The following is a 25715-nucleotide window of genomic DNA, read 5'->3' on the forward strand; positions in this document are numbered from 1 at the left end:
TCCGGCCCCGCGGCGGGCCGGCCAGTGAGTGCGCTGGAGCGCGGCCGGCGGCTTCCCGGGCTGGCTGGGCCCTGCGCCCGCCCGCCCGCGTCTCCGCAGGCCCGGCGGGGCCGGGGCGGCGGCCGGAGCCGCGAGGGCCGGTTCCTCTCCCCCGCGGGTGAGTCTGGGAGGAACCGGGAGGGACGGCGGCGCCGCGGCGGCGGCAACTTTTCCGCGCCGGACTCGTGGGAGGAGTGGGGGTGCGGCCGGCGGGTCCCCTGGCCCTTTGCGAGGGAGGGCACGCCCCGCCGCCTCTGGGGCCGGGGGGTGGGCGGCAGCGGGGACCGTTCCTCTGGCGGCGGCGGAGTCCCGGGGCGCCCCCTAAGGAGGTAGGGGAGGACCGCCCAGGCTTTGCCCCCCTCCCCAGGAGCCCCGGCCACTCCCCCCACGGGGCACCCAGGAGATTGGTGGTGGGGAGGGCGGGTCCCAACGCGCCTGGGGCAGGTCAAGGTGGGCCGGAAGGTGGCGGCACGGTGGGAGGGCATGTTTCAGGCTCGGGGTAGGGGGGATGGCCGCGCAATGCCCTGGCCCCTGGGGGTACCTGTCTGGGCGTTTGTGGGGATGGGGCTGGAGGAGTGGGTGGGGGTGTCCCAGAGTGTGCGGGTGGCGGCGAGGAGCTGTAGTTCAAATTCTTGACTTGTCAGCCTGTGAGGGTCGGTAAGGCCTTCCAATGAGCACGCCCGCTAGGGGCCCAGCAGTGTAGCCCTGGTTTGGGGGAGATCGGGGAACCCTTTCCTCCCTCCTGGATCCTCCTGGCCCAGGAGAGAAAGGCTCGTTCATGGTTGCATAGGAAGGGGCCAAGTTGGGGAGATTCCTCCAGGGCTGATTCCCCAGCCCCATGCAGCTCAGGGTGCCCTGTGCCCTTGAGCTGGAGGAGGAGGCTGAAAAGGCCCGGACTGCACCCGGCCCCTCCATCCTGGCCCCATACTGACCTCTGACCCCAGAACTGGATTTGACTGCCCCCAGAGTCCCCGGCCCTATTCTGACTTTCCTATGTAGCCCAGCCAGGCCCAGACCCAGCAGCCTGCCCCAGGGCCTTGGCCCCCTGTCACCTGCCCCAGTGGCAGCCAGTTGCCCTCTCACAATGGGTGGTGTAGGAGGGGGAGGTGGAGGGGGAGCTGTGGGACCCCTGGCATGAGGGGCATCCTCTGGCAGCCCTGCCCATGCCAGCCTGAGCTGGAGGGCAGTACCCGACAGGTGCCCAGGCTTAGAGGCGAGGTGATGTGGGACACACCCTGTCCGCTCGCCCACACACCCTGCCCGGGCCAGCCCGGGTGCATGTGTTCACATGCTGCTGTCCTGGGAAGGCATGGGCCCTGGGACCTGGTGCCAGCTCAGTCTTAGCACCCATAAGGGGGCCCATTACCCTCTGCCCTTGCAGGATGTCCTCTGGGAGTTTACTCAAGACCCCAACTGGCAGGTCTTGTCCCTGGGCCTAGAGGGGGCCCTAAAATAGCTGCCGGCCTGGCCCAGGGCTGGCACGAGGAGTATATGCGTGACAGGGCGTGTCCAGGGGGTCAGGCCTGTTTGTGCTGGCTTGGCCTCTGAGTCTCCTCAGACCCTTCCCCGCTGGAGAAAAACAGCAAAGGCAGGTGCTCCAGGGGTCTCCCCAGAGACCCCCGCCCTGTACAACCACCTTCCTATTCAAAGTGGAGGCCAGATGCTCTGTGCAGGCCACAGCTGTGGGGCACCCATCCCATCTGCAGTCAGAGGGTAACTAGCCACAAGGGGACACGGGGTGACCTACTCGCCTTGGACCTAGGGGCACTTGGATATACCTTCAGGCAGTTTTCAAAGTGTGCCCTTCTTGGGAAGATGGGTGTAGGTGACCGTTTGCACTGACAGATGCCACCAGGAGCCCTGGGCGGTCTTAAGAAAACGCCTTCCTGCCCCTCTATAGCTGACCGGTGAGCCCTTTCCAATTTGGGATGCACTTCATGTCAGAGTCAGGCCTGGATTTTCCTGAGACTTCCTCCATGACCTCAGACTTGTTCCTGAATCCCTTTTGGCCTCAGTTTCTCCATCTGTGAATGGGGAGCGTTGGGAAAATGAGTGGAGACAAGTATGCCCTTCCCCTCCCCATGTGAGAGCCTTGCCTTCAGATCACTGTTGGGGCACCGTGGCTACCTTCCCTCCTGCCATGGGTGTCCTGGTTGGACATGGAGGTGTGTCTGGGAAGGCTGGTCAGCTGGGAAGGACGTGCGGGGAGGGTAGTGGGCGTTGGCATGTGGGAATCCTTGGGCAGAGAAGGACACCGCCATGCTGGGCACGGCTGAGTCATGCTTCAGCGACGCCTTGCCCCAGGGTGCTGGAGCTGGCGCCACCCTGGGTGTGGTCACTGAGCAGTGGCTCTGGGCAGAGCAGGCCTGGGTGGTCTGGCATGGGGGGCCTGGGTACTGAGGAGCCAGGGAACTGATTTCTGAGACACTAAGCCCCTTGGCTTCCCGCTGGCCTGGGTCTGGTGTCACCTTCCAGGACTGTGGTCCCCTGCATTCCGAGAAAGCCTTGGGGAGCCCAGGCACCCCGATCATCAGGCCTGGGAATTGTTGGGGTGCTGAGGGAGGAGGCCAGGGCCTGGAAGACAGTAACTGCCTTTGAGGCCAGTGACCCTGACAAGGCAGGCTGGGGCCTGGACATGGACCTATCTAAGGTTAGAGCAGGGTAGACATCGTGAGGTGACGTGTACCCCCAGTTAAGGGCTCACGGAGGGATGTTCTGGGGCCCCTGAGAATTCTGAAACTGGTCTGAGGGAGATTAAAGTTGAAGGCAGGAGCATGGTGTGGTGTGGCCGGGTGCAGTGGGGGCTGGGATGTGACTTGCATGGTTCCCCTATTTATAACAAGTGATTCAGACCTCACTCACCCCTCCCTGGGACTGCCCTCCCCCACCAGCCCTGGTGGGCAGCAGGGCCCACCCACTTGCCAGTGTCTTGCCGGCCTCCACTGGGTGCCAGCCTCTGAGGGTGGCCTGTTGGGACAGTTGTTATGGTGGCTGCACTAGGGCTGGGGTAAAGGGTGGGGGGCTGTTGGACAGGCGGCATTCGGCTGGGCAGCCCAGGTTGGCGGCTGGCTTGGGGCCCGGCCCAGGGAGCCTCTGTGGAGAGTCTGGGCCCATTAGGCAAAGCGTTAGTGACAGGCTTGGGAGGGCGGGAGGCAGTGGCGGGCAGGGCGGGGCCTGAAGCCCTTGGTATTTTCCGATCCCAGCTGCTCTGAGAGGGTGGAAAGTATTTGGGGACCAGGCTTGGGGGCGGTGGTGGTGGCGCCCCCGGCAGAAGCTGCCCCTGATTCATTCTTGGAGCATGGGGTTGGGGGAATGGCAGTGTGCCTGCCTGTGTGCGTCTTGGGCCTACACGCCCTGTCTGGAGAGTATACTCCGGCATACATGCATACATCGCTGTGGCCTGGGGCCCGCTTTGCACCCTCTGGCCCAGGGACCCACCTTCCTCCAATGCCTCCAGCTTCCAGGACCTTGGCCTTCCCTAGACATCATCTCCCATGAGCCTGAGAGGCACCTGGGGCCCAGCTCCTGGGCACCTGTGTGGCAGTGCCCCCTCCACTGGGGACCCAGGCCTTTTGTGCCTGTGGGATGGGGAGTGGCTTTGGCCCAGGCCCGGGCTCTGTGCAGGGGAAACCCCACAGGAAACAGGCCTGGCCAAATGGCCGCCCTTCCCGTTCTTGTCCCTGGGACACGAATGTGCTGTCTCACTTCCGGAGGCGGCCCAGGGAGGCTGGCCACCCTGCGGGGCTCCGTCTGTTCTCAGTTGGTTCCCCCAGACCCTGAGGGGACCAGACTGGGCTAGGACCCAGTGGGTCAGCGGGTTGTTGGTGTATGTGTGTGTGTACATGAGGGGTGGCAGACAGAGCAGGACATCTCTCTCCACCTGTCTCCTGAAGGAGGATGACACCAGATCTGGCACTGGAGGCCGACCAGTGTGTGGAGTTCTCATTTCCACCTTCTTTCCTGTTTCTGCCTGGCTAATGACAGTGTAGCCCCATCCTAATTACCTGTATCACTCACGGGATCCTTACCATGACATTATCCCTGCTTTGCAGATGGGGAAATGGAGGCCCAGAGAGGTTGAGTGACTTGTCAGAGTCACCCAGCTAGGAAGTACCAGAGCTGGGGTTCACATCCTGCTGAACTGGCTGAGGAGTTGGGGTCTCCTAGCCCCAGGGCTCTTAACATAAGCAAGACCTTCGCTTACTGAACACAGGGCCAGCCGGCCTCATGGGTGTGACCTGTGCAGTTCTGAGTCTTCCCTGCCTCAGAAGGACTAGGAGCTTCGTTCATGCTCAGCTGCCAATGCCTTGAAATTCTTAATTTGCAAACCAGGTGCTCCAAGTCTTTATTTTGCACTGAGACCCATGCTGAGCTCTTGAACTAAAAGTCTCTCCAAGAAGCCACCTCACTGTGCTGTGAGGTAGAGGCCCTTGACTCTATTTTACAGATGGGGAAACTGAGGCTTGGAAGGCATTTGGGAAATTACCCCTCCAGCCTGGGTCCGGTGTCCTGGGTGTGTGTGCCCCAGGGTGGTGGGGAAAGCTGGGTGCCCACTGCCAGCATCCGCTTTGGTGGGGTGCGGGTGAGGCCTGGCTGCCGAGGAGACGGGGCCATGGCAGGGGGGAGGCCCTGGTGGTTTCCTCCTGCCCTTCAGGCTTCTAGGAAGTGGCGCCAGCTGGGGTGAGCTCACTTCCTCAGCCGCCTGCCCGCCACCCTTTTGGCTTCCTCTCTTCATGGCCCCATTTAGCCTGCCCAGGGCTGGGGGGGTGGCCAGGAAAACAGGAGACCTGGATCTGGGCGTTCCTGCAGCCTCGTCCAGGCACCTCTACTTCTCCAGGCCTAGGATTGAGGGCATGACTGGGGCAGGGGGCGTCTAGCTGGTGGCCCAGCTCTCCCTTAGCTGCTGCTGCTGCATAGGGGAGAGGGCGTCCCTGTAAGGTCTCAGAGGGTGGCAGCAGGTGGGGACCTGCAGTCAGATGTCCTCAAACCTCATGATCTCCTTTGCTCTCTCTCTGTCTCCCCCAGGTGCCAGCCACTGACCCCACCCGGCGTCCCCCCACCCCTGTGCCATGGCCGGCTGGGGTTCCTGGGGATGGGATTTGCTGCCTGTCACAAATCACATTGCCAGGGATTTCCAACCGACCCTGAGCCCTGCCTCTGGGGCTGCCACCGCCACTGCCAAGGACACAGCCTGGGGATAGGGATGGGGCAGCAGAGAGGCCCCGGCCACTGGTGTCTGGCCTGGGGAGCAGGGCTTAGCTGCTTGTGAGCAGAGTCCACACTAAGTCGTGTTCACAGTGGCTAAGTTCCGCCCCCTGCGCCCCTGCCTCCTCCAGCCCTGCCGCCTCTCTCCCTGACTGTTCCATTGCCCAGGCCTCCCTGGGCTCTGCCTCCCGTGCCTACTGAGCTGAAACACAGTTGATTTGTGCACACTGGCTCAGTTCAGCAGGAACAGGAGTCGAGCCCCCTTGAAGCCTGTGGCCCCTGCCTCCCTTGGGTGAGCTGATGCCTAGGGGCAAGAGACGAGGACCCAGACCCAGGCCTGTGTCTGGAGGAGGCACTGGGGAGGGATGGTGCCTGGGATGGGGTGGGTAGACCCAGCTGTTTGCTGTAGGTCCCGCCTTCCAGCTCTGTAGTTGGGGACACCCCCCCAGTCCTGCCTATAGCTGGGCTGCGATCCCAGGGAGAACAGGTAGGAGGGGGGTGGCCTTTCCATGGAAAAAGGAAAGACAGCCGTGTCCCCACCTGGATGACCCGCCCATCCTGGAAGCTTGGCCCCTCCTCTCCCAAGTCTGGTGGGGGTGAGGGCCAGGCATGCACCTTCCCAGCAGCTAGTTACCCAAGAGGAAGCTGCCTTGGGCCCCCAGACCGTTAAGTGCCAACTCCGGGCTTCCGGAACCAGGCTGTCCTGACCTGCATGTGCCTGGCCCCTTCTCCCTGAACCCTGTAGCTTCCTAACTTGGGGACAGGAGCTGTCACACCCTCCCAGCACATGGTGGGGGGAATGAGGTCTGTGTGGGCCCAGAAAGAACACAAGCACTTCTCCCAGGGCATGGAAAAGTTGAAACTCTGTCCACTATCATCTGGGATGGGGCTCTTTTTGGGGTGGAACTGGGGAGCAGGGTGAAGCCCTCCAGGGCTGGCCCAGCGCGTCCCTTCCCCTCTGGTGTCAGGACAGACAGAAGTTCAGGGTAGAGCCGCTGCTGTGTGTTAAACCTGTTGTCTAATTAAATAAAAACTGCCCCTGCCTCATTCCTGAAGGTCTGGTGGTTTGTGATTCATTCCCACCTCCCATCCCTGGGTTCTGGCCTTTTGGGTGGGGAGAGTTGGTTTGAATTTACTGTTCTGGCACCCTGAGCTCCTGACGTCAAAGGATCCCCATTCCGCCCCACCTGGTCTGAGGAAAACAGCAATTTAGTCACATGGGAGAAGGTGCCTGGGCATGGAAAGGTGAACTTGGGGGATGTCCTAGGGTTGGGAGTAACCCTGACGAAAACGCTGGACGTTTAGAGATAACTGGGACCTGAGGGTCTTGAGCTAGTGACATTTGGGCATGAGTGAGACGTAAGAGATAACACAGGCCTGGGGGAAGATTTGGGGTGCTGGGTATCTGAGAATGCTGGGCGAATGGAGTGGGGAACTTGGGCTTATGGAGTGCTTATGATATAAGGGAAATCCCGGGGCCCGATAGGTCGTTTATGGATGACTGAGACCTGAGGGACACAGAAAGGGGTGCCCCAAGTCTCTCTAACCACCCAGGCCTCCAGGCGGCGCTAAGAAGCATGGCGGCCAGCTTGGGTCCGCCCTCATACCTGCGGGAATGCGAGAGGCGGGTCAAGAGGTGGATCCGTCTCCAGTTGGTTCCCTCAAGAGGAGAGTGGTGCCACGAGCCCATCGCTAAGCCCAGCGCCACCGAAGCACCGCCCACAGTTGTCCCTGCGCCCTTTAGTTAGCGGCTCCGCCTCCCCGGAAGCCTCTGTTCTCGGCTGCCCGGCCCCAAGTGACCCAGACACTCTGTCCAACCGTCATCAGTCCTCAAAGGCAGTAAAGTCCCAAGGGATATCCTGCTTCCCGGGAAGCCAGGAAGGAAAGCAACCGAGGGCCTTCTCACCGATCCCCAGACTCTGCACTCTATTTGGGGAGTGGGCGCCTCAGCGAGGGCCCCAGACACAACCCTGGCCACGCCCCAGTGGCCACGCCCCCTCATCTGCCGCTGCCAGAGCCCACCCACCAAGGCCTAGTCAAGACCTGGGTTCCCACCTTCGGCGCGGGGGCGTCTTCCTCACCTAGCACCTGACACGGTCTCTGGCGGTATTCAGAAACTTGGAGCCAAGTACCCTTAATAGCGGGTGTCTGTGGCCAGGGCACCCCCTAGTGGCCATTCCCAGCGGCCCCACAAAGGTGCTGAATCAAGCTCTGTCGCTTCCCCAAATGGGTGTCCTTTCCTTAAACTTTGCAGTCTGCTTTTTCTTGTGTGTAAAATAGTAATGATAATCCTCCCAACTCGTAAGGCTGTTGTGACAGGTGTAAAGCCCTCAGTGCAGAGCTTACTCATGGTGAGCTCCGTGGACTGATCCGCTATTATTCAAACTATGACTGGAGGAACCCAGCAGTTGCTCCCATTCCACCCCTTGGTCGAAGCTGTGTTCAGAGCAGCAGAGGCCAGAGATTTTTTCTGTGGAGGGAACACACCTGTCTCTCAAAAGAAAAAGCTATGTTCAATCTTTAAAAAAAAAAGGAAAAGGAAATACAATATACGGTTCAATAAATAGAAAAAAGTTACAAAATGACACATCTTTGTCCTTAATTACAAGAGAAGATAGAGGGGGCTGATTAGGGGTGGGGCACTCTCCTCCCTCCTCCCTGGGCCAAAGTGAGAGGGGGAAGGGAGGCCAAAGATACATCAGCTGGGACTTAGGGACACAAATAGAAAGACAGGCTGAATGGAGAGAGAGAGAGAAAGATGAAGAAGTGGCGCAGGGAGACAGAGGAAGAAAAGGGGGACAGAGCCAGAAAATGCCACGATGCCAGCCTCTTTCCTTTCTATAGCAGGGGCAGGGGTCCCTGGCCCTCCTCTCCCGACACGGGGTTTGGAGGACAGCATAAGCCTGGCTCAGTTCCTGAGTTGTATGTCCAGTGACTAGCAGTTAAGGGGAGGGACAGCAATGACCCCCCCCAAAGCCATGGTCCTGCCTGGGACCCTGGCACCCACAGGAATGGGAGTCCTGGCTGGCTGGGGATGGGGGGATGAGGTATGTGGCTGAAGCCTGAGGCCTCTTTCTTCAAATCCTTCAGTGGAAGTGAGCCATTGGTCCCAGCTGGGCAGCCTGGAGGGGGTGCTGGCCTGCAGAATGGGGCCCCTGAGGCAGTGAGGGGAGGGTCCTAAAGGAGGTTTAGATGCCCTATACAAGCCCCCTAAGCCACCCAGAGCAGGGTGCCAGAAGGGTCTGTTACACTGACTTTGAGAGCTGGTTTCTGGCAAGTCGTACTTCCCAGCCCCCTGACACCTAGTCCAAGCCACGCCTGCTAGTTTGGGGAGGAAGAGCCTGCCTATTGCTTTTGGGGTGCTAAGACAGGGTCATACCAGCTGCCTGAGCACACACCCCCTTTCAGGCTTCTGGGTGGTGGTATGGCTTCTGATCCTTGGGTCTCGCGTACTCTAGGCGTGCACATGGCAGGACACCACCCCACTCCAGCAGGGTCTGGGGGGAACAGCAAGCACGATGACCTAGCCAGCTCCAGCCGGGCCCCTTTCCTGACTTAATACTGAAATGCCATATGAGCCTCCAGTGTTGAGGCCCCCAGTGGAAAGCGAGTGTCACTGAGGCAGGGGCAATAGGAGGGGTGTTTCCCTCACTGCCTGCCCACCGCCCCTCAGCCAAAACGCTCCCGCACCAAGAGCATGAGCTTTTTTTTGCCCTTGTACGTCTGTTTGAGGTTTTCTAAGAACTGGGAAAACTGGAGGTGCCCATCAGACGCCAGTAGGAAGGTCTCGCGGGCCTTGCCCAGGAACTCGATGAAGTCGCCATAGTGCCGAGGGCTGATGTGTGTGAGGCGGGAGTGGCTGGTGGTGATGTAGGCCGCCACCGTAGCATCTAGGAGTTGAGAGAGCGGTGCCCGGTCTGTGCCCAGTGGCTTGGCAGCCCGGCGGGCCCCCAGGGGACCCAGGCCGGGTGCTGAGAGGGTCCAGCGGCGTAGGATGTCGGAGAGCATGGGGGCACAGTGGATGCTGCGGATGATGAGGGGGACGATGGCTGAGAGCTCGTGCCGGCCCAGCGAGTGGCTGAGTGAGCAGGCCCAGAGCACATCGTTGACAGCGGGGTGGCTGTCCTGGTTGAAGGCGATGCTGAGCTGCGCCAGGGCCAGTGTCGCCAGCTTGTAAGCCCGCAGCGGCAGGCCACGGTGCTCCATGTAGCGGGCCACAGTGAAGAGGTGGGCATGGCCTAGGCCGCTGGCCGCGGCGTCCAACACAATCTGATAGGCAGCCTCGAAGGCCGCATGGTTCTTTTCACACAGGGTGAGGGCGGGCAAGGCACAGTTCTGTGGGTCTTTCATGGCGCACTGCAAAGCCAGGGTGCGGGCGCAGGCCCAGAGCTCCTCCCGCCGGGGCGCATCCAACTGCAGCCGCAACAGCGTGGCATGAGTGGTGCCTGTCACGGCGACGATGGTGGCTGCCTCCACCGGTGTGAATAAAGAATACCAGTTTTGCATGACGTTCATCAGGGCTTGTGGGCCTGGGTAGGTGACAGGGTGACACTGGTCAGGAAGAGGGGCAGGTACATGTACGTGGGTGCATAGGTTTACCCTGATACCGCCACCCCCACAGGCTGGGGCTGAAGACGCACCTCCTCTGTCCCCAGCCCAAGGTGGGCAGAGATGCATTTTCCCTTTCCAAAGGTGCGGGGGCAGCTGGACTGGGTGGGAACTGTGTGTGGGGGGCTAGGCTTTGGAGGCCTTGTCCCTTCTCCAAGTCACTTTAACTGGCCGGCCTCCAGGCCTTTTTCCAGCTCAGTGCCCCTGCCCGACATTCCCTCCCGGCCTAGCCCTGAGCGCGGGTAGGACCCAGGGAAAAGGCCATTTCTCTCTCATGCCCATCTAGTTCCACACGGAGGTGGGTGGCAGTTTTCCTTGGGGACTCTCACCGATCTCGGTGGCACAGCTGACCAGCCAGCGCACCATCTCCCTCCGCCGCCAGGTCATGGTATTCAAGGTCATCCGCATCACCTGCAGGACAGGAGGCAGGAGAGAAGGGGGTTTACCCAAGACTTTGCATGGGCCTATAGAAGGGGCGTCTGGGATCCTGAGGGGTCCAGGGAGGCTTGAAACTCAAGGGTTGTATCAGTAAGCCATACATACACACAGTCTGGGCAAGTGGTCTCCTCTCTCTGGGCTGCAGTTTCCTCTTTTGTAAAATGGGAGATAAAAACAGCACCTCATGTGGTAGTTGTGAGGACTGAACACAGTTATGTGAGTAGAGCTCTTTATATAGTGCTCCAAAGTGCTCAGCTGACACCAGCCGTTACTGTTACTGCTTTGGTGTTACTCTGAGGCCCCAGGATCCTACCCCGACAACAAACCAAGCTGTCCGTCCTCTCTGGAAAAGTCCATGCTTCATGTCAGATTCCCCCCTGCAGCCCCAAACAAAGCACCTGCCCTGTAGTACAGCCTCACCTTCTTCAAGTCCCAACCCTGTTAAGGCCTTTCCTTGCTTGCTTCTCCCTGGAGGCACCACCCCCAGGTCCTGTCTGGTGGACCCTACCTTCTGGAAGCTCCCTAAGGAGCAGGATCACCTCTGAGGAAGCACCCCCATCATGCCCACCCCCCACCCCGAGGAGGCTGTCGGCGGCCAATTTTGCCACCGGTGGGCCCTTTGCTTGTCAACGCTACCTGGGAAGCTCCTGCCCGACCCTGCAAGCCTGCCCCAAACTGTTCCTTATTGTCTTTTTCTTCCTCTGGCTGCCCTCTGAGGCCCCGCTCCCGTGGGACCGGTATCTGCTAATTGACTCAGGGCCCCCCGGCCAGGCCCCACACCTTGCAGGTGACTCCTCACCTACCAGGTGAACCCACGGGGCTTCCGACTGGCTCTTGCGGAACAACCCTGGCCCAGACCCTGGGGCTAGCCCCAGAGGTGGCTCCTGACCCTTTAGGACCCTCCCAAAGCCCTGCCCCTCCAGTGACCCCCACCCTCAGGCCAGGTATCCCTACAGGCTCCGCCCCCAAGAAAGCTCCTTAATTGCCTCCTCAGCAACGTCACCGTAACATACAGGCCCGTCTCCAGAGGTGCCACTCACACTCAGGCCCCGCCCTCAGAGGCAGTCCCCCTGCTCAGGCCCTGCCCTCCGCAGGCGTCCTCCTGCCGGTCCTCCCCGCTGCCCTCACCTGCAGGCCCAGCTCCAGCGCGATGCCCAACAGCGTGGTGTCTGGTGGAGCGCTGGCCGGAGTGGCCGTTTTGCAGGCATCCTGTGCCAGCTTGAAAAGCAGGGCAGGTGAGTGGATATTCTGCTGGATGGAGCCCAGTACTGTGTGCAGCCACTTGGGGTCTCCTGAAGGGAGGGAGGACACCATTGGCATACCTGCCCAAGCTCCTGCCGCAGCCTGACCTGTCCACATAGGGTCCTTCACCAAGGTGCACACGTGTGAGCCCGCATGGGTGGAGATGCCCCTGGCTATGGTCCTGTGAGGATCCAGACCACTCTTGATACTCTCTTCTTCTCTCCTCTCCCCAGCAGAAAGCCACCTGAGGATCCCTAATCATCAAGGGCATCAATTCTGGACGCAGAATGCCAGGATTTGTTCAAGTCCCCGCCCTGCCACTAGCCAGCTGTGCAACCCTCATCAAGTTACTCCACCTCCCTCTCTGTGGCTGCCCCATCTGTACAATGGGTACTAACGCAAAGGTACCCACCTCACAGGGCCATGGTGAGCCCGTATTTGTAAAGGCTTTAACAAGGCCAGAGCTATACACACGTGTGGGCTTTTATTACTATTATCATCATTTGCCCAGATTCCATAATCTGTCCCTCAACTCCAGCCACATGGGCCTGCTGTGGTCCTCAAACACACTAGGCACAGTCCAGCCTCAGAGCCTTTGCACTGGCTGTTCCCTCTGCCTGGAATGTCTTCCCAGATGCTCTGGAATCAACTGTGCCCTCCCAAAATTGGTATGTTGAAGCCCTGACCCACAGTGTGATGGTATTTGGAGGTGAGCCTTTGGGAGGCAATCAGGTTCAGGTGAGGTCATGAGGGTGGGGTCCCCATGATGGGATTAGTGTCCTTCTAAGAGAGACCAGCCTCCCTCCATGTGAGGACACAGCAAGAAGGTGGCCATCTGCAGGCCAGGAAGAGAGTTCCTCACCAGTAATGGACCATGTGAGCACCTGATCTTGGGCTTCCAGCCTCTAGAACTGTGAGAAAATAAATATTTGTTGTTTAAGCCACCCAGTCTGTGGTATTTCATTATGGTGGCCTGAGCTAAGGTATGAGATACTGGCACTGCTCTGCCGTGACTCACCTTCACTTCTTGGCTTAAATGTCAACCTGCCTTGTTCCTTCTGCAGCACTTACTGCCTGCTCACTTACTACATGAGCCCCTACTGGAATGTCAGAACACAGTACATGGGATTTGGGACAGTTTTGTTTGCTGTGGCTTCCTCAGCACCTGGGACAGGGCCTGGTACATATAGATAGTGGTCAAGGGAAACTGGAATTGGGTAAAAGGATAGAAAGAAGGGAGGAGGAATGAGGGAAAGGAGGCAGAGGAGGGACAGGGGGTTGGGGGGCCACCGCCATCCTCACCCTTGGCAGCTGTCAGCATGGCAGAGGCCAGCTCGCACTGGCGTGTCTCCAGGTGGCCAAGGATGAACCAGCGGGGGAAGTGGTTGCTCACGATGGAGTTTAGCAGGTTGGGGTGAGGTTCCCCAGCAGGAAACTCTGTCTCCAGTACAGGCAGCCTGCGAGGACAGGGAGAAACGAGCCCACAGTGAGGCAAGGCCGGAGACCCCATCCGCTCCGGGAGGCCTCCTGCCTTGGCCAGAGTCTCCCCTCTCGGGCCAGCAATGCTGTGAGTTTGCAAAGCTGAAAAGCTGGGGTTATTTACTGCAACGTGTTTTTTTGGAAATGGCATAAATGTCTATCAGTCTCAAATAGGTTCTTTACGGTGCATCCTTCCTGTGGTTCACGTGCTATATGAGAGAATCAAGCCTTTAAGATGCAAGGTTCAGTGAAAACAAGATGCAAACAATAGGCAAAGGATGTACCTTGGGTATAAAAGGAAGACTGACTTTCAATCACCAGATTACAGGTTTGCAGAAATCTCAACTCTGGCAGGACAGATAAGAAATTGGTAACCTGTGTACTTCCAGAGAGGCTTGAGTCGGTTTGGGACAAAACTGCCTAGAAAAGGATTGAATTTTGTGCCATGTGGGTATCTGTCAAATTCAAAGTGGTATTACACGTTTCCATTTAATAATCAAAAGCACAAGGCACCCTGAAATGCCAGCGTGTGAGGGCTGAATTACCGAAGCTGTGAGTTCAGGTGAGAGGAAGGGCTCGGAGGTCACCTCCCACCCTCCAATCCTGCCCAGCCCCCTGTCCTCACCTCATGGCCCGCAGCGCGAGGCGGTAGGCCAGGTCAGGATCATGGGGCAGCAGCGTAGTGAACAGGTAGCGGGCACAGGTGTGCATGGGCACGCTCTCCCGGAACAGCACCTCTCCAAAGCCGCTGAAGGGACCTCCTGCACAGGCAGCCTGAGCTCAGCCCCCAGGTGAGGGCTCACTTCCGCCCCTCCCCGGGTCTCCGCAGCACCAGGATCCGCGTAGGGGACAGCCGACCCCAGGATTGAGTGGCTAGGGCCAGGGTCTTGATTAGTCCTGGGGGTGAGGGCGCAGGACTGGGACAGAAAAGTGCTAGAAAATCCGGATAAGAGGAGACCCTAGGAGGCAGGACTCGCTCCGGGTGGCGCGGTGCTGCCTCTGCCCAGGGGCGGCGGGAGGGCAGAGGGGAGGGCCAAGCGAGCCCCACGCCCGCTTGAGGGGGTAGGGCCTCAAGTGGTAGGACGTTGCGCAGAGCCAGGAGTCCAGCTGCGCACCAGCGATTCAGCTCATCAGCTCCAATGTGAAGGGGGCAGGGCCTCACCACGGCAATTACCCGCGGCCAGCACCTGCCAGGGGGCGGGGCCTAGAGCTAGAGCTCACCTTTCCGGAGATGCCGGAGTAGGAGCCCGACGGTAAGGACCAACAAGCGGGGCGAGGGGCGGGCCTCCTGATCCAGTGGCAACCAAGCCACAGGGGGACAGGGAAAGGACCCCACCTTTGGAAACAGGCGGGCGTGGGGACGGGGCCTCACCTTCCAGCAGCTGCCCCGCCTGCTTGCGCAGCACCTGTACCAGCCGCTCATCAAGCTCCACCTCCTCCAGCAGCGCCAGCAGCTGCTCCTCGTTGCGCACCACCTTGTCCTGGGCATACAGCCCTTCGGGCAGGGCCCGCTGCTGCCCCAGACCCAGCAGTGCCACCTCCAGTGCCAGCGCCAAGTAGGACTCCCCAGGGTTCCCGGACACAGGCACATGCTGGTAGGCCACCTTCCGCTTCTCAGGGCCTGAGTCTGTGGAAGATGGGCATCAGGGATGCTGGAGGTGGACCTAGAGCTCAAGCATGAGGACGGGAGGGTGGCATCTGGGGGAGACCAGCGGGTGTGGCCCACCTCTACCAGCAGACAGGCCTATGGTGACCTCACTTCCAGGAGAAGCTGGGTCTGCTGGCTCCTGGCACGGGCCAGGGGGCGTGGCCAGGTCAAGGGTGCAGACAGGGATAGGGGCATGGCCTCACTATGCTCCCAGGTCAGGGTCCTGGGAGACGGGGCAGGGAAATCCCCACTTCTACCAGGGGTCCCTAATGTGGGTACCTGGGTAAAGGGCGAGCGTTTCCTCCTCCACGCGACAGGCCTCCAGGAGCGCCCTGCAGAGGCAGCCAATGGGGTCCAGGGGGTGGCCCACCCATCCTTCCTTGTTGGTGATATAGGTATAGCCTTTCTGCAGCAGCTCTGCAGGGAATATGAGGGGTTCAATGCTCGCCTCCTCCCCCAAGCTTGGGGGCAGGGGGCTTCTCCTCCCTGCACCTGTGGCCGGATCTCCCAGGGACCACCCGCCACCTGCCCAGCCTGCTGCGGCCACCTTCTCTGTCTCTTGAGCTGTGTAGCAGCCCTTGCTTCCTGTCTCACAGCCAGACCTGAGCCTGGCAGGACACAGAAATCAACCTGGGCACTTTCTGAAACATCCAACCAGTGTCACTGTCATCCTCATAATCCTTAATTCCTCCCACCTTTCTCAAGCTCGACCAGCTTTCAGGGACCCCATGGACCAGCTTTGTGGGCCCCATGGTCACCACCTGCCCTGTCTGGAAGCACCTCCCCCAGTCTCCTTCCACAGCTGTGCTCTCTCTTGCCTCTGGGTTCCTACCCATGCTGTTCCTTCTTCCTGTAACACTGTTCCTCCCTTTTTCCTGGGAAACTCCAATACGACATTAAGATCTTAGTGTAGCACTCACCTCCTCTAGGGGGCTTTCCCTATTCATTTAAGCTGGGTCAGGAGGTCAGGACTCTGCCTGAGTCGCAGAGCTCTTATTTCCCCATTACACCCTGTTTTTAATTTCCTGATAACCCATCAACCCAACTCTAGGCCTCCCTCCTGCTCCCTGTATCTAGTCCAAAAACATGCCCTTTTTTTGGCCCACACAGTGTGTTTTTTAACTAACACAAATTTGAATTTGTTGCCCATGATTAAAAATCAGAAATTCCATATCAAATAATCCAGATTTCTGGCCTGTCTTGAAAAATCGGAAGATCTAGTCACACTGAATCCACGTTCCTTTCCCGAAAGTCATGTGGCTGGTACCCACCCCTGCACTGCAGGGGCTGGAAGCTTAGAAACATTTCCCAGACTCCTTTGTGTGAGGTGTGGAAGGTAGGAAAGGATAAGACCATTATTCTCTTGCAGCAGCCATGAGCAGGTGTATGGCTCTCCAAAGGGTACAGACATGATGCTGTGCCAGCAGGTTCTGGGTGTCCTCTTGGGGACTGCCCCCTCCGGGGGCTGTAGGCTGCTGAGCTCACTGTCAGCAGTTTGTTGCTATCTTTGTGCATCTGAAGTTCAAGTTCTTAAACCTAAGCAGCCTTATATTTAATTCTGCAGCCCTTCCAGTGGGATTCCGAGCCCTCGTTCCCCTTTCTGCTCAAGACACCTTAGAGTGGTTCAGTTTTCCTCGTGGGGCACAGAGCGGTACCCATAGACCCTCTGGGTTGCCACAACCCCCAGGACATGACGATAATACTGGTGCCCACCTTTTTTCTGCTGCTTGTAGATCTCAAGCTGATGTCGCCGCTGTAGCCGGAGTGTGTTGACTATGGCACCTGCCAGCCGCAGGGCCTGGCGGGGGTATCCGTGGGCACGTAGGGTATCCACACGGGCACAGGCAGTGGGAAAGGGCTCGCCCAGCCAGACTGGGTGTCCCTGGAAGTCGAAGGTTGGTTTGTCACTGCTCATGTTGCTTGTGATGCTGGGGCCATCAGAGTCACTGGCCAGGATCTTCTGCAGGTGAGTATCGCTCCAGTGCAGAGACCCAGCCTGCAGGGCGCGGCCGAACACAGTGTGGCGGGAACCGGCAGCCACTTCCTCTTCCTCCTCCTCCTCCTCGGAGCCTGTATGAGGGGTGCAGTGCGGCCTGGTGAGGGAGGCCCTGACAGTTGGGCTGTGGTCAGCTCCCTGCACTGAATGTGAACTTGGGGCTAAACTCAGGGTGCAGTGATGGGGCAGTGTCATCTCATCAAATCCTGACAGAAGCCCTTCAGAGGTGTGTATGTGTGTATAATGCATGTGTTTGTCAGGGGAGCTGTTATAGTCCCTCATATGGACGGACGACTGAAGTTAAATAACTCTTATCTGTCTGTCCGTCCTCTCCCCAAACTCTATTCTCTTTCTCTCTCTCTCCATCTCTGCCTCTTTTTACCTGTCTCTTCTCAGCATCTCAGTTTCTCCAACCCTGGCCTCCAAGGCTAGGAGGAGCCTGGGTCAGGCGAATAGCCCAGAACTACAGGTGTCTTGAGTATTTCACTTCACTGTCCCTTTAGCTGCCCACTCCCCTGCCCTGGGCACCCCCCTTCCTGGCGAGGACAGGCACGGGCTAGGGCTCCCCCTGCCTTCCCCCAAGCGCCATGATGGGGAGGCTGGGCCACAGGCAGTGGTGATGGTTTTGGGGACCCCTCTCCTACCTGGGCTGAGGGCTGAGGTTGACTGTAAGCTGGGCTCATCAAAAGAGTAGTCGCCTTCTTCCAGGGGGCACACGTCCAGTTTGTCCCACTTGCCAAGCAGCTGGAGCCAGCTTGCCCGCTCCTCCAGTTTGCAGTGGGGGCTGAGGACGACGCACACCCACAGGGCCCCTGGAGAGGACAGTGAACATGGGCATGGGGGGGGTCACATGCATGCCAATCATAGCAGCACACACTTAAGAAGCGGCTACTGTATGCTGGGCACTGCTCTGTGCTTAACTCTCATCTCCAGCCTCTGAAACTGCTAGTCCCTTCACAGAATAGAGAGGTAAGATCAGTTGCTCAAGGTCACACAGCTTGGACGTCACAAGGCAGGATTTGAACCCCGGTCATCAGGCTCTTCCCACTGTTTTTTTTTCCCCCTATCACATTTATCATGATCTACCACAGGGGTCAGTAAACTACTGCCAGTGGAGGAAATCAAACCCACCACCTGTTTTTGAACAGCCCGTGAGCTCAGATTTATTTTGACATTTTAAACTGGTGGGTGGGAAATAGTATTTTGTGACCTGTGAACATGATATGAAGTTCAAATGAATAGTGTTTGCAAGTAAAGTTTTGCGGGAATGCTGCAGTGCCTGCTCAGTGACGTGGGTCTGCGGGAGCTTTACTACTACAACGGGCAAAACTGAGAAGTCATAACATAGAGCAAATGGTCTCAAAGCTGAAACTACTGACTATCCAGCCCTTATGGAAAAGAAGATGTGAACTCCTGGTCGAATGGGTATGTGGTGTTTTCTGGTCTGTCTCCCCTATCAGGTGTCAGTTCTGTGAGGGCAGGTGTTTAATCTCTCGTTTCTTGCTCTAGCTCCAGTGTTCAGCACAGTGTCTTGGACGCTGAAGGTGCTGATGAATGGACAAAGGATTCAGGGGCCAGACCCTAATGTTGGGTTGGGGGTGGCAAGAGCCAGAAGCCAGACCCCCCATGGGAGCCTCGGCCCCACTGCCTACGTGCTCCAGGGCCCAGCCCTTACCCAGCTCATCCCACAGCTGCCGGCACTTGTCTGTCATGCCTGCGCCCTGCTGCCGCCACAGAACCAGGCGTGGGTCCTGCAGGAACTGCTCAGTCATGAGGATCAGCATGCGCGCCCCGTTGGAGTCCCGCATCCGCAGCATCTCGCGCACCTGTGCCAGGGATGGGGCGGTGAGGAAGGAGTGCTGGCGTCAGGGCCTTTAGACCCCTGCCCTCTGAGCCTGCACACACCTTGCAGAACATGGAGCGTAGCTGCTGGCTGGCGCCGTAGTAGCCGCCGTTGGAGAGCAGCTGTTTCACCTGCTCCTGGATCTGCTCCTCGTCCAGGTGCCAGCAGTTAGCGTCCTCAATGCCTGCACCGGCTGTGGGGTCTGGGGCGCCTGCAGGGAAGGAGGGAGAGCAAGCTGAGGCTGGGGCTGGGGGAACAAGCCACCTGCCTGTTATCACCCAGTCCTCCAATTGCCCAACCTGTCCCAAAAGTTCCATCCATCCTACCTGAAAAACCACCTATCCGTCGGTTCGCCCATCCGTTCACCCACTCATCCATAGGTCTGTCCACCTGTCCACCTGTTCACCCATCCATCCATCTCACCCAAAACATCACTAGTTCATTCATCCACTTATGTATCCATCCATTCATCCATCTATCCCATGTGAAACATCACCCATGAACCCATCCAAACCCAGACCTGTTCCTGTGTTCTTGGGACACCCCCCACCAGGGGGCTGGATATCCCTGTTGAATGATTTCTGAGCATTCATCTGTCCAGGGCCACATCAAATCCAGAATCTGTTGCACTCAGAGGTGTGTGACCTTGACCGCACACAAGGGCACTGCCCATACCCACTCACCGATCAAAGGGACCGGAGCACTCCACAGCAAAAGTCCCCAACACCGGGGCCCTCACTACCCCCATCATAACCTGGGTGCCCTCACCATTCACCAGGTTGATCTCAGAGCCCAGCAGGAGGATCTCATCGGCCAGGCGCTGGGCGGTGGGCAGCACTTCAGTGTGGTGGGCGCTGATGAGATATTGCACGAACTTCTGCAGCTGGTCCCGGTTCATCTGGGACAGCGTCTCAGAGATGGGCAGCCGCAGCTCCACCTGGCGGGCGTGCCGAATGCGGTACAACGACAGGGCCACCACGTGGGCGCAGTAGAAGAGGTCGCGGTTATCACAGCCACAGCTCACCGATGTGATCTTGCAGCGGTCAAAGCTGATGGAGACGTGGTAGACGTGCCCAGGCTCTCCAGGGCCCCCCGATTCCTGGATGTTTCCGCTCAGGTGGAATCCTAAGACCAGAGCCAAACCATTGCCACTGTGTCACCCAAGAGATGCATGGCAAGACGCAGGTGCAAATCCCAGCCAGAAACCTAGCACAAGTCACTAAACTCCTCTGTGCCTGTTTCCTCATCTTTTAAATGGGAATGAATACCACCATCTTCCTCGTCTGTTTGGAATAGGGATTAAACGAGGATTAATGCTTGGCAAGTGCTTAGGGCACTGTTCGCATACAGAAAGCCCTAAATCAACGCCTGCTCATATTTTAATTCTGAATAATATTGTTTTAGTGATGATGTTAATGGTGTTCTCAGCCCGTGGGTTACCATGGATACGGCCCCAGCAGCCTTGTAACTTCCTGGGAAGATGCCAAAGGCCTGAGACACTTGGAGACAAGGGGCTGATGTGGCAGGCAGGGGCCAGGCCATCCTATCACCCCCTGCCCCTCCCTGGCCCCTGGGGAGCCCAGATGCCAGGCTCATCGGACTGGTTGGGTAGCTCAGGCCCCAGCCAGCCCTGGCTGCGTCATGCAGGAGACAGCGGCGGCTTCCTCATACCGGTAGAGGTGGCCGAGCCTGTGGCCTGCTGGGCCATGTCCAGGCAAGGGGGCCCCCAGGCAGACAGGGTTCAGGGAGGGTCATACTGGCCAAGCCCCTGCCTCCAGCAGGGAGATGTGACCTGCCCCCATGGGAGGTGTGGCATTCCAGGGCTCCCCTGCTTTCTGGCTCAGTTTCTACTTGAACCCCTTCCAAGCACTGCTGCCTGAGGTCTAGAATCATCTTTCACCTCTAGATTGAAACCTCTGCTCCCTACCCTCACCTAGACCCCACTGCCTTAGGTCTAAGACCACCCCTCACATTTGATTCTAAAATCAGACCTTAAATCTTAGGTCTGAGGCCATCCATAAACCTCTGAGCCCAACCTTTACCTGAGTCTCTCTGCCTGAGGTATAAGACTACCTCTCACCTATGGCTCTAAATCTTTGTCTTCAACTCTCTCTAGAGCCCTACTGCCTGAGGTTTAGGCTCATTCTTACTTCTGGCTCTCATCCTTGGCCCCAAAGCATCACTGGGTCCCTCTGCCTGAGGTCTGAACCTCCCCTCCCTTCTGGCTTACAACTGCTCCTCCATGCTGCCTCGGACCTGCCCTCCTCCTGTGCTGCCATCTCTTTCCCCAACCAGCTGAGCTGTCTGAGCTCTAGGACTCTAGGGCCACCTTTCACCTTTAGGTCCAGCTGGGAGACGTGACCTGCCCCCATGGCAGGTGTAGCGTTCCAGGGCTCACCTGTCTTCTGGCTCAACCTCTGACCCTTCTGAGCCCTGTGCCCAACCCCATTGGGCCCAAAGCCTGAGGTCTAGGGCAGTCCATCACCCTGTCTAATCCCCACAGTGGCCTCCACCTGGGATCCAATCCTCGCACCATAGCTGGGCCCTGCTGCCTGCCTCCCCTCCCCCACTTTCTGGTTCACCATCCTTCCCCTCCCCACTCCTTAAGCCTGCTGCCTGAGGTCTAGGCAGAGCTCTGATCTTTAGCTCACAATACCTTATACAACCCTCCCTGGGCAGCAAAGCTGGAGGTCTAGAACCTCCCTTCCCCCTGGCCCAGGCTCCCCTCTAACACACCCCTCCTCCAGGCCTGCTTTGGGCCTCCTGGCCACCTCCCTGACAGGGGTGGGGAAACACTCACCCACTTGCAGCACGCGGTCCACAGCCCCACTCTGCAGGAGGTGCAGCCCTCGGGTGAAGGGCACTTGGGCATCGTGCTCGCCCTCTGGGGGCTGGTAGCCCAGCGACGAGTACATACATATCTCCCGCTCACTGCGTGGAAACGACCAGAACACGATGCGCTTCTGGACCGGCTCTGGCACTCGGGAGAACCGCTCCTCGACCTGTGGGAAAGGCCGATGGGTTAGAAACCCCCATTTGAATCCTGGCTCTGTCATTTACAAAGCAGTATGACCTTGGATGAGTTACTCTGCCTCTCTGAGCTTGAGTTTCCTCAAGTGTGAGACGAGATGTTAATAGCACCGGTCTCCTGGGCATCTTGAGGATGAAATATTCATTAGTATATGTAAAGTGCTTATAGTAACATCTGGCCCAGTTAATGTTCTAGAACTTTCTTACACTTCCCCCCCGGATTTCAGGTCCCCGGCTCCTGATGTAAGGTAGTCCCGCCTCCCTGGCTCTGAGGCAGCAGGAGGAAGACAAAAGTGACAAGAAGAATAGTGAGCAGGCCTTCATAGTCTCAGCCTACATGCTCAATGCTTCAACTGTCCCCCCATTTTGCAGCCTGGGCAATACAACTGTTGAGGGTCTCATACCTGATGAGGTTTGAATTCCATGCCAGGCTCTGTTTACTACCTTCCAAGGGCCCCTAAGAAGGGAGGGGTGTCCTGGCCACCACTGTGGGCTCTAGGCCGTGAACTGATCTGGTTCAGCCTATGTTCCAATCTGGACTTGTACTTACTGGCTGGGTGACCTTAAACAAGTTTCTCAACCTCTCTGTGCTCCAGTTTCCTCAAAATGGGAAGGAGAGCAACAACTCCCAAAGAGTTGCAGAGGATTTCTTGAGCTTCCGTGGGGTAAGAGCTTTCCCAGCACAAGGCCTGGCCAGGGCAGGGGCACGGGAGCCCTGGAGATAATTTTAGGATTATTCTGGGTGTCTCATGCACAGTGAAGGGTCAGTGACCTTCCAGAGCCCCCAATACTGGGTTTTGAGGGGAAGTGGGAGGGTCAGTGACAAGCCCAGGCCTCGGGGGCAGTTGACAGATGACTAAGGAGGGATTTTCCAGGCCATGAATCAGAGCCTGCCCCATCCACACTTGGCCCAGACCCATCAGTCCCAGCAGACTTCCTAACTGCAGGGAGGCCAGGGAGCAAAGAATAACCCCCAAAGCCAGAGAGAAAACAGAGGCTGTAGGGGCTGCAGAAGGCTCGGTCAGATCCGGGCCCCATCTCCAGCTCCTCAGGGGCCCCGAGTGAAGCTGGGCAGGGGGACTTCCAACTGCCCGGCCTTGGAAGAACCCCTGGAAGTTACAGAGATGGGGTTCCAGATGCACCTGTCCAGGTACCAAGACCCAGGCCCCGCCCTTGCTACCAACCTCTGGAAGGAGGGGGATGGCTGGGGTGGGATGGAGAGGAAGGTGAACATTGGGGGTAATGGCTGGGGGGACCCTTACACTGGAGTAATCCCTACAGCCATCTCGAGGTGGGAGGTGGCCCCAGAAATACCTGAGGGAAGGTTCTGGAGGAGGAGAGGGGTTCCCCATGGGATAGGTGGGTTCTGGAGACAGGGGGAAACAGAGGGACGTTTTGAAGCTGGATTCTGTAGAATTGGGGAAGTCCTCTACTGGGTGTGTAGGACAGAGAACTGGAGTCTCTAGGGGCTGAGATCTGGGGTGCCCGAAGCAGGAAGGGCTTGGAGGAGCTGGAGACAAGAGTAAGGATTGAATGGGGTGTCCTAATTGGGGGATGAGGTGGGAAAAGAGGGTCCTCAGTGTTGTGAGAGGACCAAGGGGCAGGAGGGGAAGAAGGAAGCGTTCCTGAGTTGGGATCAGGGGCGCTGAGGGCATCCGTGGGTCTGGAGGCTGGAGAACAGGGATGGCGGAGAGAGGATGGGGGTGGGTCACAGGATTTGGAGTGAAACGGGAAGATGAAGAGGTGTTTGGGGGTAGCGTTAAGAATCCTGGAGGGGGTCTCCGGGGGTGTCTCCTCTAAGGCAGGTCCGGAGGCTGGAGTTTGGACACGGGAGGAGAAGGCAGGTTGGGTAAGGAGTTAGTAGCGTTCCTCCCCCTCCCCCCCGCAGTCACCTGCTCGAAGGCCCAGCTCTCGGCCACTCGCTTGGCGCTGAGGTCCAGCAGCGCCTCGGGCCGGCCCCGGCCGCGCACGGCCCCGGCCCCGGCGTCGCGTTCCTCCGGGCCCGCGGGGCAGTCCCGGCTCCGCTTGGCCGCGGGGGGGTCCATCCAGCCGGGCCGGGGCCGGGGCGGGGCCTGGTTGGGGGGGGTCGGTCCGATGCCCGCTCTGCTTTGCCGGCTCCCGCGCCCCCTGCCCGCCTTCCAGTCCTTCCTTCGCGCTCAGCCGCCTGCGGACCCCAGCCGCACCCACCCCCGCCCGACACCGGGCCGGCCGGGTGATACGGCCCCTTTAAGACTCTTCACAACAATGAAGCTGCCTCGGCCGCCGCTTTATCCTCCGCCGTCGTCCCGCCCCCGCCACCCGTCCCCATTGGCCCCCCCCTCGGCCTCCTAGGCTCTCCTCCACCATTGGCTGCACCTCCAGACCCTTCTCCAGGTTCAGGCTACTCATTCGCCTTATGTGTTGCCTGTCTGTCCGGAACAGCCCAATAAGAGAGCTCAGCGAGCGGCGCTGTCAATCACGGGGAGTCGGAGTCCAATCACAGTGAGAGGACCCCCCCCGCGGCTTGGGCCTTAGGCGGAGTTTCGGGGCGGGTCCTGGGTTCATTCACAACATTCCTCCCCACCCCCCTCAGGCTGGACGGCGCGCCCGGGGCAGCTGGGGCTGCGCCCACGCACGGCATTGTTTACTGAGGGTCGCTTCCGGGCACCGCCAGGGGACAATCAACACGGCTCGGCCGGGAAGTGAGACTGAGCGGCGAGATCCCGGGGCGACGGCCCAGCCCCTCCTCCTTCTGCGCTGTGTGACACGAGAAACTCTTTCAGCCTCTCTGGGCTCCGGGTGCAGTTTTAATGCTTTGGTGGATTGGAGGATCTCAGGCTCCTGGGTGGGGCTCATGGGGGCTGCGGACCCCCTCTCTAGGAACCATGCCAAGCTCATCCCTGAGTTCCAAACTAAGAACGAATCCATTCTATAACCTAAATATGACGTTGAATCATATGAAATTGCTGGTTCTCGACCATTTTTTACCTCCTAAAATGGCAATTTCATAAAATTCAACGTCATTCATGTCAAATACGACCACCTCTCATTATTTTTTCTGACCCAGTGTGTCAAGGCCCTCACCAGCCCCGCCCACCCCCCACGCCCCAATCCTTCTTCCAGTCCTTAGAGAATCCTGCATTTCCCCTTCTCCACACTTCTCTCCATTACCCTTACATGTCTTTATTATTTCAGCAGTTGTTTCATTTCTGCCTCTCCCCTCTCCACCTCGAGCCCCAAGAGGCAGTTGTTGTCTAACAAGTGCCCCTGAACAGCACCTGGCATGCAGCAGTCACTCAATCTATAACTTGTGGACCGCAGCAACCCATGCTCTGCTCCCCATTCAGTTGAAATGATCTAGAGCAGGAGAAAACCAAGTTGGCTACTAACTGGTCAGATTGTTGCTCCCCCTCTCCCTATGGAAACTGGCTTTTTCCTTCCAGAAATTTTCAGTGTCACAGCTGCACTTTCTGGCCAGTCCCCAACCCACCATTTCGTAAACTCCCTCCAATCTGCACCACCCACTACAGTCACCATCCGCCACAGTGGCCTTTGAGCCCTTGAAGTGGGGTTGGCCAGTTATTGGCTGTGCTGTAGATGTAAAACACAGAGAGGACTCTGGAGACTTAGTAGGAAAAAAAAAAAAGCAAAGTATTTCATTAATAATTTCGTTTTGATTACATGTTGAAGTGACAATACTTTAGATAAGTTTGTGTTAAATAAAACATTAATTCCATCTGTTTCCTTTTATATCGTTTTATTTTATATGGTATTAGGACACTTACAGAATTCTATTTGTGCCTTGCATTGTAATTTCTACTGGACAGCACTGGTCTTGAACCACAGCCTGCCACAACAACAATAGAAACAACAGTAATCATAATGTGTGACTGCTTACGAGGTGCTCTAGGTGATCCCATATATTACCAAGTTTAAACCTTCCAACAGTGCTGTGAAGTGGGGACTGTCATCTCTGTTTCTCAGAGGAGAAAACTGAGACTTGGAGAGAGGGGGAGTTGTTGCCTGAAGTCACCCAGGCTAGGAAGCCCTAGACTTCCTGGAGGTCCCTTTCTTGCAAAGGATTTGAGGCAAAGATAGGCCCATAGGGAAGAAGTAACAGGTGGGGAGAAAGGCAGGAAGGGTTTCAGCAAAGCAGAAGTTTGCCCTCTTGGCACACAGGCCCCAGGGTCTGCCTGTACCAGTGGCCC

General features: G+C 58.1%; 1 protein-coding gene and 1 long non-coding RNA gene across 2 annotated transcripts; one reads left to right on the forward strand and one right to left on the reverse strand.

Annotated features, from left to right (window-relative positions):
• On the forward strand, positions 1–12476 carry LOC118972460 (uncharacterized). Its single transcript, XR_005061471.2, has 3 exons — positions 1–157; positions 11385–11525; positions 11769–12476. It is a non-coding gene; the product is annotated as an uncharacterized lncRNA (long non-coding RNA).
• Positions 7788–23814, reverse strand: ZSWIM4 (zinc finger SWIM-type containing 4). The gene is made up of 14 exons (XM_017670703.3): positions 23421–23814; positions 21299–21500; positions 19267–19623; positions 18561–18709; positions 18331–18481; positions 17300–17467; positions 16373–16729; positions 14939–15076; positions 14384–14638; positions 13637–13772; positions 12835–12989; positions 11419–11582; positions 10182–10263; positions 7788–9773 (listed from the first exon to the last, which is right to left on the reverse strand). Exons 1-14 carry the CDS (start codon positions 23571–23573, stop codon positions 8914–8916), a joined length of 3327 nt encoding a protein of 1108 aa, XP_017526192.3. The 5' UTR covers positions 23574–23814; the 3' UTR covers positions 7788–8913.
• Between the last annotated feature and the right edge of the window lie 1901 nt (positions 23815–25715).

Source organism: Manis javanica, chromosome 13 (assembly GCF_040802235.1).
Source record: "Manis javanica isolate MJ-LG chromosome 13, MJ_LKY, whole genome shotgun sequence".
Taxonomy (NCBI): Eukaryota; Metazoa; Chordata; class Mammalia; order Pholidota; family Manidae; genus Manis; species Manis javanica.